We start from the raw sequence: 12,320 nt of genomic DNA, 5'->3' as shown, positions 1-12,320 counted from the left end.
AAGTTCTCTGGGGACATAGTGATGTGGATCAAACACAATTACTGCCCTAAAGGAGCTTAGAATCTTCTTGAGAAGGCAAGCCTCGTGTACGTGAATATGATTAAATAAATGTGAGTAGCAGGCTGAATGCTAACAGACCTGAGAAAAGGGGATGCCTGGCAAGGAGTAGGAATGATGGCTAAGAATTCGTAGCACTTGGAAGCCTCCTCTATTTTCAAACTCCCGGAAATGGAAGTTCCACGCTCTCCTAGGTGACCTCCGCCAATGTTTAATAAATCCTTTCTTGCAGCCTCCTTTGAGTCATATACCACCTTTGGCTGTGGGAAATGCTTGACTTTCCTAGGCCCAAGGACGGCCAGCCTCTGTTTCCCCAGTCCATTTGCTTCCCTCTGTATAGGTGGAGGAAGGATGAAAAAAGGCTGAAGTCATGGCGTTTGGTCCTGGCTCTCTTTCCATGGGGACTGAATAGGTTATTGTTCCATTCCTTGGGGGCCAGGGTGCCTCTCGGGGACAGTCAGACGGGCCTGAGGAGGAGACTCGTCCCGGAATATCTTCCTCTCTACGTGGGGCAGCTGGTCTGGCTGGAGGCTCAGTTCCAGGAAATGCGTCATCTGAATCAATGTGACCCCCGCTGTCCCTTCTGTCTCCTGAGCTGCACAGACACAGAGCATGCCGTGAGGGTACTGAGAACTGAATGCGATTCCCTGAGTACCCCACCCCCCAACCCCTACAACCTTCTGGGAACTTCCTGACACAGATGAATTGCAACTGAGCCCTTGGATTGAAAAGGATTGGGCCAGGCCTTCGAGGTCCTGGCTGTGAGCACCTCAGCCTCTTCCACTTGGTCCCGGAACATCTCGCCCTCTCTTCATCAGAGCTGAACACCACGGAACACTCCCTCGAGGAGTACTGAAACCTAGCCGGAAGAGGCTTTTGGCTGGGCCATGAGGCAGAGGGTGCAAATGTGGTCTGCTCCCCGCACCTGGTCCCTGTGCTCCTGTTGCCTGCTGCCGGCATGGCTCATGCAGTTCCCATGCCCACCGTTGGCTTATGGCTTGCCATCCTCTGAAAGAGCTTCTCCTTCTGCCCGGGGGTGCCTTTGAGGCATAACTGATTTTCCCATTTCATTGAGAAACCAAGGCCAGGACCGGTTAAATGGCTCTGTCTAGAATTTAGCACTTTTACCAGTCCGGACCCCACCCAGTCCGGAGGGTGTCCGGTGGGAACGAGCACTCCCTCCTCGGCTCAACTCACAGGTCCTGTTTATCCGGAGCCTCCTTTGCAACAGGACGAGAGCCACAAGCGTGAGGGGGAAGAGCACCGTAGAGACAGGAGTCAGGATCCGAGAGATGTTTCTCTCTCCTGGAGAAGCCCTGGAGTGGAAGTAACAGGTGGGGATGAGAAGAGTGCAGGGGAGGGCGGGCGGGAGCTGGACAGGAGACCGAAGGCCATTCGGCCCTCGCCCCTCACTTTACAGGTGAGAAGCTGAGGTGAGGGAAGTCGGCTCCCCTTATTCCCACGGCAGGTTCGTAGCAGAGCTGGGACGGGAGCCCCCGTCTTGTCCCTACTGCACCGAGTGTGAGGCAGGTGGGGGCCACTCTGTGTCACCGTGGAAAGAGGACTGAGTGAGAGGCAGGGAATCCACCCTGGGCATGGGGCTCTGCCCCATGGTTTCACGGTCTTCCCCTGTGGCTTCAGCAAGTACCTCCCCTGTCTAGAGCTTTTGTTCCTCACCTTTTACAAAAAAGTCCCAAAGGTTCCACCTAAATATTCTGTTACTCTTTTGTTTTGATCTTTGCTTGAAAACCACATGAAAATACTCAGGGTTTCTTAGCAAGGAGCCTTGAACAAGGGAGGGTCTGTGATGTTTATGGGCCTTGCCCTTTGCTGTCCTGAGGTGACAAAGGGAGAGAAGTGAGCAGGCGGAGGGGGGCGCAGAGGTCGGCCCAGGGAGGGGCATGCCTGGAGTAGGGCAGAGAGGAGGGGCTGGGAGTTTACCTCTTCATGGAATACCCCTTGCCCAGGCGCCTCCTGGGCCCAGCTGCCGGGGCCTGGCTCGGCGTTGCTTGGGGATCGCTGTGTCCAGCAGGCGTGTCTAGGTCCCCTTCAGTAGCTCCCTCCTCAGACGCCACCTGTATGCTGGAGGGCCCCAGGGTCCACACGCCTGCAGCTGGGGTAGTTCTTTCAATGGAGCCCAGGGCTTGGGGCTTAGCAATGGCCGTTGCTTCTTGCAAGATTTCCTGCACCCGTTTTTCTGAGACCAGAGTTGTTGGCCTGATGGTCCCTATGACCTTCCCAACTACATCCAGAGCTGTTCTGACCCTCTCTGCTTCTTCTTGTGGCCTATGGGCCTCAGTAGCTGTTATCTCCCTCCCTTCCTCGCTGGGCCTGCCCGAATCCCCTACCGAGCCGTTGGTGTCCCACACCCAAACACCTTCTGTCGTATTGGACATATCTCCGATGGTTGAAGCCGAACTCTCTGGAATGGGGACTGTTGTCCGGACAGAACTCTCTACCCGACTACCTGTCCCTAGAGCTGCTGCCCCAGTTGTTCCTGGGGTCTGCCTGCCCTCAGCGGAAGCTGTTGTTTTCCTGGTTCCTGGAGTCAGAGCAACTCTGTGGAATCCTGTCCCTTGTCTTTCTGTCATCCGGGAGGTTGCTGGGGTCCATCTGTTGGCCGCCGGTGTTGCTGTTCCAAGGGATGCCACGAGGAGCTCACCAGCAGCCAGAGTGGGTGGGGGGACGGCGCTGGAAAGACCTGTCAATGGCGGAAGGAGACCGCATAGGAAGGCTATCCCAGCTGCCTACAGGATTTAGCAAAAGATCCCAGGCTTAAAGTGTTTGCCCCAAGGAATGCATCCTCATTAAACAACACAGTCTTGGGTCAATATGTTGGATAAAATAAAAATAGGGGAAAACCAGGTGGAATCTCTAATCTTTTTGCAAATATTGACATTTTATGGTCCTTTCTCTCTCTCTTTTTTATGCCCACAGTCTCTATTGAGCTGTCCTGCATGCCCATACTGGCCTCTTTCCCACAGCCCACCACATACTGGTCCTCAAATAGAGCAGCCAATCTCAGCAGACGGTTAGAGTGACATTGAACAAGACAAATGCAATCCCAGGCACTGCCTCTCTCCTGGTCTTCCACTGCCTGGGCGCCCTTCCCCAGGCTCTGGGTGCCCGATTCTGGGTCCCTTCTCTGGAACCTGCCACACAGAGCATGGACCTCGAAGCTGTCAGATGTCTGCTAAGGGGCTCGGTCTCAGGAAGAGCCTCTTTTGTCCCGCATCTCTTACCTGCTCTGCTTGTCTGAACAAAGAGACATCATGCGCCTAAGAAGCCATATTATTCAATTCAACCTCTTGGAGTCCTCTCCAAAAACACATGCCACAAAATGTGGGGGGACTTGGGTGAGGCAGTCTGCATGCATTCATTTTGGAAGTGTTTCCTAATATCTACCTTCCCGAAGGTAATTTCTTTCTGAAATGAAAGCCTACTTTTTTTTTTTTTTTTTTTTTTATTTATTTTGAGAGAGACAGAGACAGAGCAAGCAGGGGAGGGGCAGAGGAGGAGAGAGAGAGAGAAAGAGAGAGAGTCCCAAGTAGGCTCTTCACTGCCAGTGCAGAGCCATACATGGGGCTTCAACTCACGCAACTGTGAGATCATGACCTGGGCCGAAACCAAGAGTTGTATGCTCAACCGACTGAGCCACCCAGGCGCCCCTGAAAGCCTACTTCTTAAAGTCCTTGCCCCACCCCCAGCTTTTCCTCATCGCTCCCCTCAGGTTTAAGGGCCTCTTGGACCGGACAGTCTTCTCCCACACCTTCTCCTTCCCAGCATTCCCCTCACCAGACTTGACCCACCCGCCATCAGCCCGTACCTGCAGAGACGGTCAGATTCATGCTGAAGAAGAACATGTCGTTTCTCTTCCCAATGCCACAGCGGTAGCGGCCCACATCATCCGGGGACAGCTGGGACAGCCTCACCACAAACAAGCCTCTCTGCGGGAAGTCTGCGAATGTCACGCGGCCACGGTAGCCAAGATGAGCATAGCCGGTGGTGGACACAATGGTGTGGCAGAACGACGTCAGGGGGCTGAGACGGCACCAGTACTTCCGCTCGTATACGTTGATGGCCAAGGGGGCATAATGGCACTGGATGGTGACAGTTCCCCCCGGCTCCCCAGACACCAGCCTCGGGCCCTTCAGTGCGTTTGCGTCTGCGGGCAGAGAGAGGGAAAAAAATGGTCAAAGGGAAGGGAGATTCGCGAAAGGTCACCGTGGGGAGGTACGAGCTCCAGACTCTGTCGGAATTAGGGAATAGGCCAGAAAAACACCTTCGTGAAAGTGAGGCGAGGAAGAATCAACATAGAAATGTCAGAGCTTAGCCCCTGGATCAGGAGTACCCCAAGATACGGAATGCAGCTGTATCCAGGGCCCCATGTGAGAGACAGGAATGCAGGAATACTCTTTCCAACTGTTAGCTGGCTCCTATCATGTGCCAGACTTTCTCCTACGAGTCCGTCCGGGGCCTGGGTCAACATCTGACAAGAGGGCTGCAGTCTGGTTGGTGGAGTGAATACACAAGAGATAGTTCGATGGTAAGAACAGGTTAGCGTGCTTTCCCCCGAGCGGAGAGGGTGCCTGAAACACCGGTATCCCGGTCCACTTGGTGGGTACATCCCCAGACCGGTGACTGGGGATGTGTTCGCCCCCCGCATTTTCCGGCAGAGGGTAAACAACCACATGCCCCCATCAACGCACAGCTGAACGGGCCTGCGAACACACCCGCTTTGGTAACAGGTGGAAATCGTGGTTGAACCGGCCCACGGCCTGTTTACTGAATGACATTAACTCGCTCTGGGGCGAGCAGAAACAAGGCTTGTCGTGTCTCTCACTGTCTCTTCACACGGCCTCTGCTGCTTGATGAATCGCAGGCATAACCTCACTCATGGTAACTCTCACGGTCTCCCTCGGATGGGGAAAAAGTCCGGCCTGGCCCAGGGCGGTAAGGTCAGTCCAGTCCCACGACTGGCGGCCGTTCCAGTCCCTTTGCTCTACTCCTTCTACTCAAAACTGGTGTTTAGGCCCATCGGGGACTGGGTACAGAGGAACAGAGGGGAAGGTGAGGCGCAGAGCTGTGCTCTGTTCGCCATGCTCTCTGGGCACACGGGCGGCCAGAGCTCTTCCTGGGACTTTTGCCTCCCAGACCCTTCCATGGCCTCTGGCTGCAGTTCCCTCCTGGCAAGAACTGTCTCTCCGACTGGCCTTTTGTGCCCCCCCCCCCCACTAAACCTATGACGGCTGGCCACCTGCCCTTCCTTTTGGGGTCACAGTCCTTTCTGGGTGGCCTTCGTGGAGGAGTCCCCAGGCCAGCTCCTTTCGGCAGGTTCCAGGAAACGCCTTTGTTCTGCTGTCAGGAGAAGCTGGGACATAGGAAAAACTCGCTGAGTGTCTTCCTACAGATTCCTTCTCTGAACTTGGCTGAACGGGAGGGGGCAGCGATCCCTCCTGTCTCCCCAGGCAAGTGGAGGAGGGCGCAACACATGGACATCTCCAAAGCGGCTCTCCCGGTGAGCTCTGCTGCGGGCTCACGATTCTTCAGATGGCTACGTGGCGGGCTATTGCAGGGACAACCGGCTTTATAACCGCTCTGCGCGTTCCTGCACAGGCAACAGAATATCTTGCTTTAGGCTGTGGGTACCTGGCGGGTATCAACTCGGTCGGTGTCTCTAGAGCCTCTGAAGACAAGTAGGTTCAGTTTAATACCCAAGTTTAATATCCTGTTGCCCGTAGTGGCCACATAATTGCAAAGCCCAGCGCTAAACGAAAATGCGGAGCCTCGTGTTGCAAAATCATTAACCCCTTGTTCACCAGGGTAATAGCAGAGCATTAAACCCAGCCCTCTTAGCTCGTCGAGCTGGCCCTGCCTGTTGCGTATGTCCGGAGGGCTAATTCTAGAAGACTCAGGGCCATAAAAGCCACGACTATATCATTTATCATTAAGAGTCAACAATATTCAGTTACAAACAAGGACCATCTCAGGACAACATTGGTAGTGCCCTGATAAAGTGTTCGTGCCCTAGCTTTCAGGAATTCTTGTGATCTACTTGTGGCACACACGAGATAATCTTTTGTATGTCTCTTCCACGAATCGGCAGGACGGGGCAGTCCGACCTCGCTGTAGAAAGCTGATTGAGAATCCTTAACCAGGGCCTCCTGGGTGGCTCAGCTCAGGTCATGATCTCATGGTTTGTGAGTTCAAGCCCCACATTGGGCTCGCTGCTGTCAGCGCAGAGCCTGCTTTGGATTCTCTCTCTCTCTCTCTCTCTCTCTCTCTCTCTCAAAAATAAACTTTAAAAAAAAGAGTCTGTAATCAGCTCTTGCAATGAACATTTTTTTTCTTTTATTAATACCAAATTTAACTTGCCCTTAAGAACTCAGATTACTGATCAGTAGCTCCTAGTTATACATAATTAAGGTATATATGTTATATTATGTATAACTTGGAATGTATTTGGTATGTATTATATGTCATTTGGATTTTTTTTATTTTTTAATGTTTTATTCTTTATTTTTGAGGGAGGGAGAGAGAGAGATAACGAGAGAGAACGCAAGCAGAGAGAGGGGCAGAGAGGGGGGAGACAGAATCCGAAGCAGGCTCCAGGCTCCGAGCTGTCAGCACAGAGCCTGATGCGGGACTCAAACCCATGAACCGTGAAATCGTGACCTGAGCCGAAGTAGGATGCTTAATGGACTGAGCCATCCAGATGCCCCCATGTCATTTGGAATTTTTATTAGTCACCTATGGAAATTAAAGAAAGAGCTAGCACTTTAGATCAACGTGGTGCCCATCTGGGGCCCCTGATGCAGATTCTCTGCCCTTCAGTGGAGACAGATGCCCTGAACTCATTCACCCATCATTTCCCGGCAGTCGTCTGTGGCTATGGCTTCTCTCAGAGAGGAGCAAGTGGGGGGGGGGGGGGGGGCTGCAGATGTGGGGCAGCCATGGACCGGAGACCGACTCTGTCTGAGAGAGCACAAAAGGTTTGAGGCAGGACAGAGGGAGAGTCATTGCACCTGCGATGGATGTCTTCCCTCTCCCGCAGAGGGGTGAGAAAGGAGTGAGTGTTTCCTTGGCCCAGAGGCGGGGTGCAGAGGGCAGAGAGACGGTCCGCAGGCATCTGAGATGGGGTCTTCTCTGTGGAGGGGTCAAAGCGGAACCTGGGGAGAAGGGAGGAGATGGGCCATCAGGGGACCATCTAAGTTCACAAATGCACCCACCAAAGAAAGAGCCAGCTCTAAACTCCTGCCAGGCCAGAGAGCTCCAGGCCACCCCAGCAAGCAAGAGCTCCCTGTCTATTGCCTCTCCTCCCTTTTGCTCCTGGGACCCTGCTGGGGTCCCGAGCCCCAACTGCCAACATGGGGAGGAGGCAGAAGAGAGGAACAGAGAAGACGGCCACCGCGTCCCCCCTGCAGCGTCTTCCTGACCGTAGGCCTTGGGTAGATGATGGGGCATATCGTTGAAGGAAGATTAAAGGGCCAACCAAAATATTTAACTGCACACTTAGAACTTCAAATTTAGCATTCGAGAGTGAAAGAAATTCAGTCAGAACTCTCACCTACACTAATATGTTAACAGAAAAATCATGGCCCTGCCTGAGTTTTCATCTGGGGGCTTCGGTTTCTATGGAAAAATTTTAAAGGGGCTGGGGGGAGATTAAAATAAAGAGATGGTCTGATTATAGTACAGAGTTCTTGCTCCTGTATTAGCTACCCTTGATTCATTAAAATTCTGATTTGTTTGGGGCGCCTGGGTGGCTCAGTCTGTTAAGCATCTGACTTCGGCTCAGGTCACGATCTCGCGGTTTGTGAGTTTGAGCCCTTCGTAAGGCTGTGCTGACAGCTCAGAGCCTGGAGCCTGCTTCGGATTCTGTGTCTTCCTCTCTCTCTGCCCTTTCCCCGCTTATGATCTCTCTCTCTCTCTCTCTCAAAAATAAACGTTAAAATAAAATAAAATGCCGACCACAGCACATAGGGCCATTTGTCATCTGAGCCGGATCTATACCTGGCCAGGCTCACCACACCAGCCTGCCAGCACCTATTGGCAAGATTCTGTCTTTCATCCACCCGCCCTTAGCGCAGGGCATACGGTCAGCCCTCCATAAATGTATGTTGACTAAATCAGTAAATGCATAGATGTAAATTTTATTGACCCATCTCGTTTCTTTGTCAACTCCAAACTGTTTCATGTAGGACAGATCTGCACCTTTAAGTCCTTAGTACTGGGCCTGGCACTGAGTGTTTTTTGAATGAGTGGGAATGAGCCCTCTGCCTGCCGTCTTTTATACACAAGCCCTGGAACCCTTATCTTGCAAATGCAGCCGACTTTCAGTCATCAACTTGAATGGAAGAGAGCAGAGATATTGGGCATAGCAAGACAGTGAATCTTCTAGAAAAGATCAAAACAGGCATACGCCCTCTCTCTTGCCTCTCCCATTCCCCCTGGGCCTAGATCTGACCACTCCCTGGATCCACTGCAGGGCCTTGGATCCCCGGAGAGAAAGCCGGGGTATGCCCAAAACTTCCGTGGGAGCCCTGAACGCCACCGAGGGCCCGCCAAAAATCTCTGCAGCCTGGAAGGCACGGGGCTCATCCCGCAAGCTCTGAGTCTGAGCTGGGTTTGGGACTCACCTTGCAACAGGCACAGCGTGAGGAAGATGGGCAATTTCCATCCTGCCCTCTGCTTGGTGACCTGCAAAAAACACTGCAGTGGACAAAGCCTGAGAGGGTGCGGAGCAGGGAGACCTGGGCCGAGCCCCTTCTCTCTCCAGGACCTCAGTTTGCTCAGCGCTGCGGCTGGATGGGCTACATCCAACCAAGAGCGGGGTGGGAACTGCCCCCTCTGAGACCAGCGTGACTCCATCTCTCACTCCTAAGCACGCGTGTTTGGCCTGGGTCACCACCACCAAGGCTACAACGTCCCTACCCTCGGGGTTTCTGGGTTCAGAAGAGGTGGACTCCCCCTGTAGGATCCCAGCCCCCGCGCCCGCCTGCCAGCGTGGAGCTCCGAATTTGGGGGAGCCACAGAGAGTGGAAAGACCACACACTCGAAGCTTACACCTAGCCCGGAATCGGGGGGGGGGGGTGTCAGTCTCCTCTCCAGGGAAATGAGCAAATGCGTAAGGGGGTTGTTGCACAAGTGAAACTCGATTGTGTCGGAAGCGCTGGCAGTGTGCTCCATGCAGAGCAGCAACCTCCCCCCTTCCCCCTTCCCCCCTTCTATTTTGCAGAAGGAGAATTGATTCCTTCAAGGGAAGCCTTCTGTTTCACTGGGCGTGTACCTCCGGTCAGTAACAAGGAGTTAAAAATGAGCTATCGGGGGTGGAGGGGGGGGGGCGCCTGGGTGGCTCAGTCGGTTGAGCCTCCGACTTGGGCTCAGGTCATGATCTTAAGGTCTGTGGGTTCGAGCCCCACATAGGGCTCTGTGCTGACAGCTCAGAGCCTGGAACCTGCTTCGGATTCCGTGTCTCCCTCTCTCTCTGACCCTCCCCCGTTCATGCTCTGTCTCTCTCTGTCTCAAAGATAAATAAACCTTAAAAAAAAAAAATTAAAAATGAGCTGTCGGAAAAAGCAATTGTCTGCGTGACTGTCCTCGTCTGTCTCTTCTCCACAACGTCTAGAAAGCCCTCCCTGTCCTCCCGTCCACACTGATCTCCCTCTGCTCTGGTCTCTCTCCTGCCGACCTGGGGTGGGACACTGCGTGTCATCTCTGCCCCCAGGCTCTGGAACAGGATGCAGGACGGTGTAGGAGCACAGCACACAGCTATTGTGAACTGACCACTCCCGTAACAGACACCATACTGATCCCTACTCAACAGTCTTCCCTTGTCTGCTGATTATAAAGACAGAGATTGTACATTATACTTCATTTGTATTCCTCCTAGGGTTTTCAAGGATGCTTTTTGATTAATCAAAAATCTGTGCTTTGAATCTGTCTACTGCCTACAGTTCTTGGGACCTGTAAAAAAAAAAAAAAAAAGGCAAACTAAAGTTAGCCATCACTGTCTCCTTCCTCCTCTAATCCCTGTGTCACTAATGTTGAGGATTGGAGCAGATAGTCAGCGGTCTGGGCCATGGGCAGGAGACGCTCACCCACCCCCTCTGGCCCAACTAGACAAAGCCATGCAAGGCCGCTGGCCAGGCTGGGGCATAGACTGAAAGAGGAGAAAAAGGAATGGGGGAGGCAAGAAGTAGGAGGCAGAGAAGAAAAGAAGGGAAGGGAAGGGAGAGTAAAGGACACGAGCATCGTAGGCTCCATGGGTTGGCCCTGGAGCTGCAAACTGTCCACCCCAGCTCGGCTCTGCCCAACCAGCCCCCCGCCAAAGCCTTGGCTTCTCTATCCAGGCAGAGCCCCGAGACTGGCTGGGGTTAGAAAAGCCCTCGGGCTTCTCATGCCTCCTCCACGATGGCCCCATCTTGGGCAATGCCATGGCAGCCATAGGCCCTCTGTGCCGTCCAGAGCTTTCTGGCTGCCTGCCCTCCCCCAGAGGCTCTCCAGGTGTGCCTGCGCCTAATCTGTTTGTTTGATTAATGTCCACCAAGCCCAGGTTTCTAGGGCTGGTTTTCCCAACGCACTAGGTGCTGACACAGCACAGGTTGAGGTCAAAGTCTGTAGACCACACCACCCGCTTCCTCTGGAGTCCCCGGGGGCAGCAATCTCTAGGCAGGAGCAAAAGCCGCCTGGCCTCCGAGGGGCAATGAGGAAGCACAGAGTGTGAGATAAAAGGCCTCCAGGGTGCTATTAGCCTTGATCCGAGGCTGAAAAGACTATATTGGAGGAAATGTCTCCAAGTCCCCCACCCTGCCAATGACCTTCAGAAAGCCTTTCTCCAGGATACAGAGGGCCCTAACTCAGCAGCCTGGGGCTACAGGCCTTTGTTATAATGCACAACATCTTAGGGGGTGAGGGCCACATGGTGGGGGGGCACTCTCATCCCCTGGTCCTGCCAGGAAGGACATCTATCTCATCTTCAACACAGGCTGCTCTACGACTCCCCGGATCCCTACTGGCCACCCCCTACCCAGCCCCCCACCCCCCCCACCCCCACCCCCCACCAGGCCCACTCCTCTCCTATTCCCTACCCCTGGGGCAGCTGACAAGAAAGAAATGAGCCCCTGTGGTACAGAGAGAAGTGCACAGAACCAGGACTCAGGAGCTTTTGCTTTGCCTGTGGCTGATGGAATGACCTAGAACAATGCATCCTTGTCTCCACTATAGCAGAAGAACTTTGTGGATCTCCATGTTTCCTTCTCTTTCTGACATTTGTTGGTTCTACATTACTTAGGGCCTCAAAGGAATCTTTCACTCTGGTGGGAGGGAGAGTCGAGGGGACCAGGAGAGCCGGGAGGTGGGAGGGCAATGCTGCAGCCTGGACCCCACAGACCTTTCCTGGCCCCCTGGGAGTGAGCCTGGCCTGCTGTGGGGAGGGCCCCTGAATGCATGCTTGAGAACTGCTGCAGAAATTCACCACCCCCCACTGGGAGACAGGACCCCAGCCTGGGGTGGGGGGGTAGGCGGGGGGGGGAAGCCGCATCTCACCTGTCCTTCTCCGGGCTTAGCTGCGGCTTCTCTATCCATCTCAGCCCAGAAGTAAAATTCACCCGGACTTTTCTTTTTCTCTCTCTCTTTGAGATGCTGGTGTTTGGACACCTTCTAGCGTCTTCCCTCTAAACTTGAGACTGAGAAGGCAGCACCGGAGCGCTGGAAAGCAGCTGGGGCTATAGCCCCGGAAGACACAAGTGCGAGACGTAGTTGTGCCCCTCGCCCCTCCACACCTGCAGCGAGTCAGGGCACATCGGGCCTCGGCTTCTAGTTCTTCTAGGGGGGAGCCAGCCCTGGCTCCTTGTGGTCCTTCCTGTCACTTACTCTTGAAGAACTCTTCCAGGGGTGGTGACAGTGGCATCAAAGAAAACACACGGATCTCCGTTCTTCCATTTCTCATTTCCCCTCCAGTCCAGAGCCCCAGATTTTTCAGGATGCCCCAGTTTAGCTGACCCCTGTAGGGTGATGATGAGACAATCTGGGGAGGGGAGAAAATTCAGGAGAGGAATTCCCCTATGGTCTGGCTGGGCAGCTGGTGCCTTCTGCTGGCCTGACCCCTTAGGCTCCCAGGGAGAGCCAGTTCGGGTCATGGACTCCCTGCTCAACTGCATGCCTGGCAGTCGCTAATTCATGCTCCAGCCAAAGCACCGTCCAGGAAATGAGATGACCTCCACGGAAAGAGAGCACTGACACACGGGGCTCATCCCGAAGGA

At 53.9% G+C, this 12,320-nt stretch overlaps 1 protein-coding gene across 1 annotated transcript; it reads right to left on the bottom strand.

Moving 5' to 3' along the window:
- Nucleotides 1-216: 216 nt before the first annotated feature.
- FCAMR (Fc fragment of IgA and IgM receptor) lies at nucleotides 217-11,643 on the bottom strand. Its single transcript, XM_042976510.1, has 7 exons — nucleotides 11,605-11,643; nucleotides 8,697-8,769; nucleotides 7,083-7,226; nucleotides 3,884-4,222; nucleotides 1,999-2,758; nucleotides 1,255-1,373; nucleotides 217-652 (listed from the first exon to the last, which is right to left on the bottom strand). Exons 1-7 carry the CDS (start codon nucleotides 11,641-11,643, stop codon nucleotides 471-473), a joined length of 1,656 nt encoding a protein of 551 aa, XP_042832444.1. The 3' UTR covers nucleotides 217-470.
- Nucleotides 11,644-12,320: the final 677 nt, after the last annotated feature.

This window comes from Panthera tigris, chromosome F3, assembly GCF_018350195.1.
Source record: "Panthera tigris isolate Pti1 chromosome F3, P.tigris_Pti1_mat1.1, whole genome shotgun sequence".
NCBI classification, from domain to species: domain Eukaryota; kingdom Metazoa; phylum Chordata; class Mammalia; order Carnivora; family Felidae; genus Panthera; species Panthera tigris.
The sequence above is the reverse complement of the archived record's forward strand: the minus strand, read 5'-3'. Positions and strand labels throughout refer to the sequence as shown.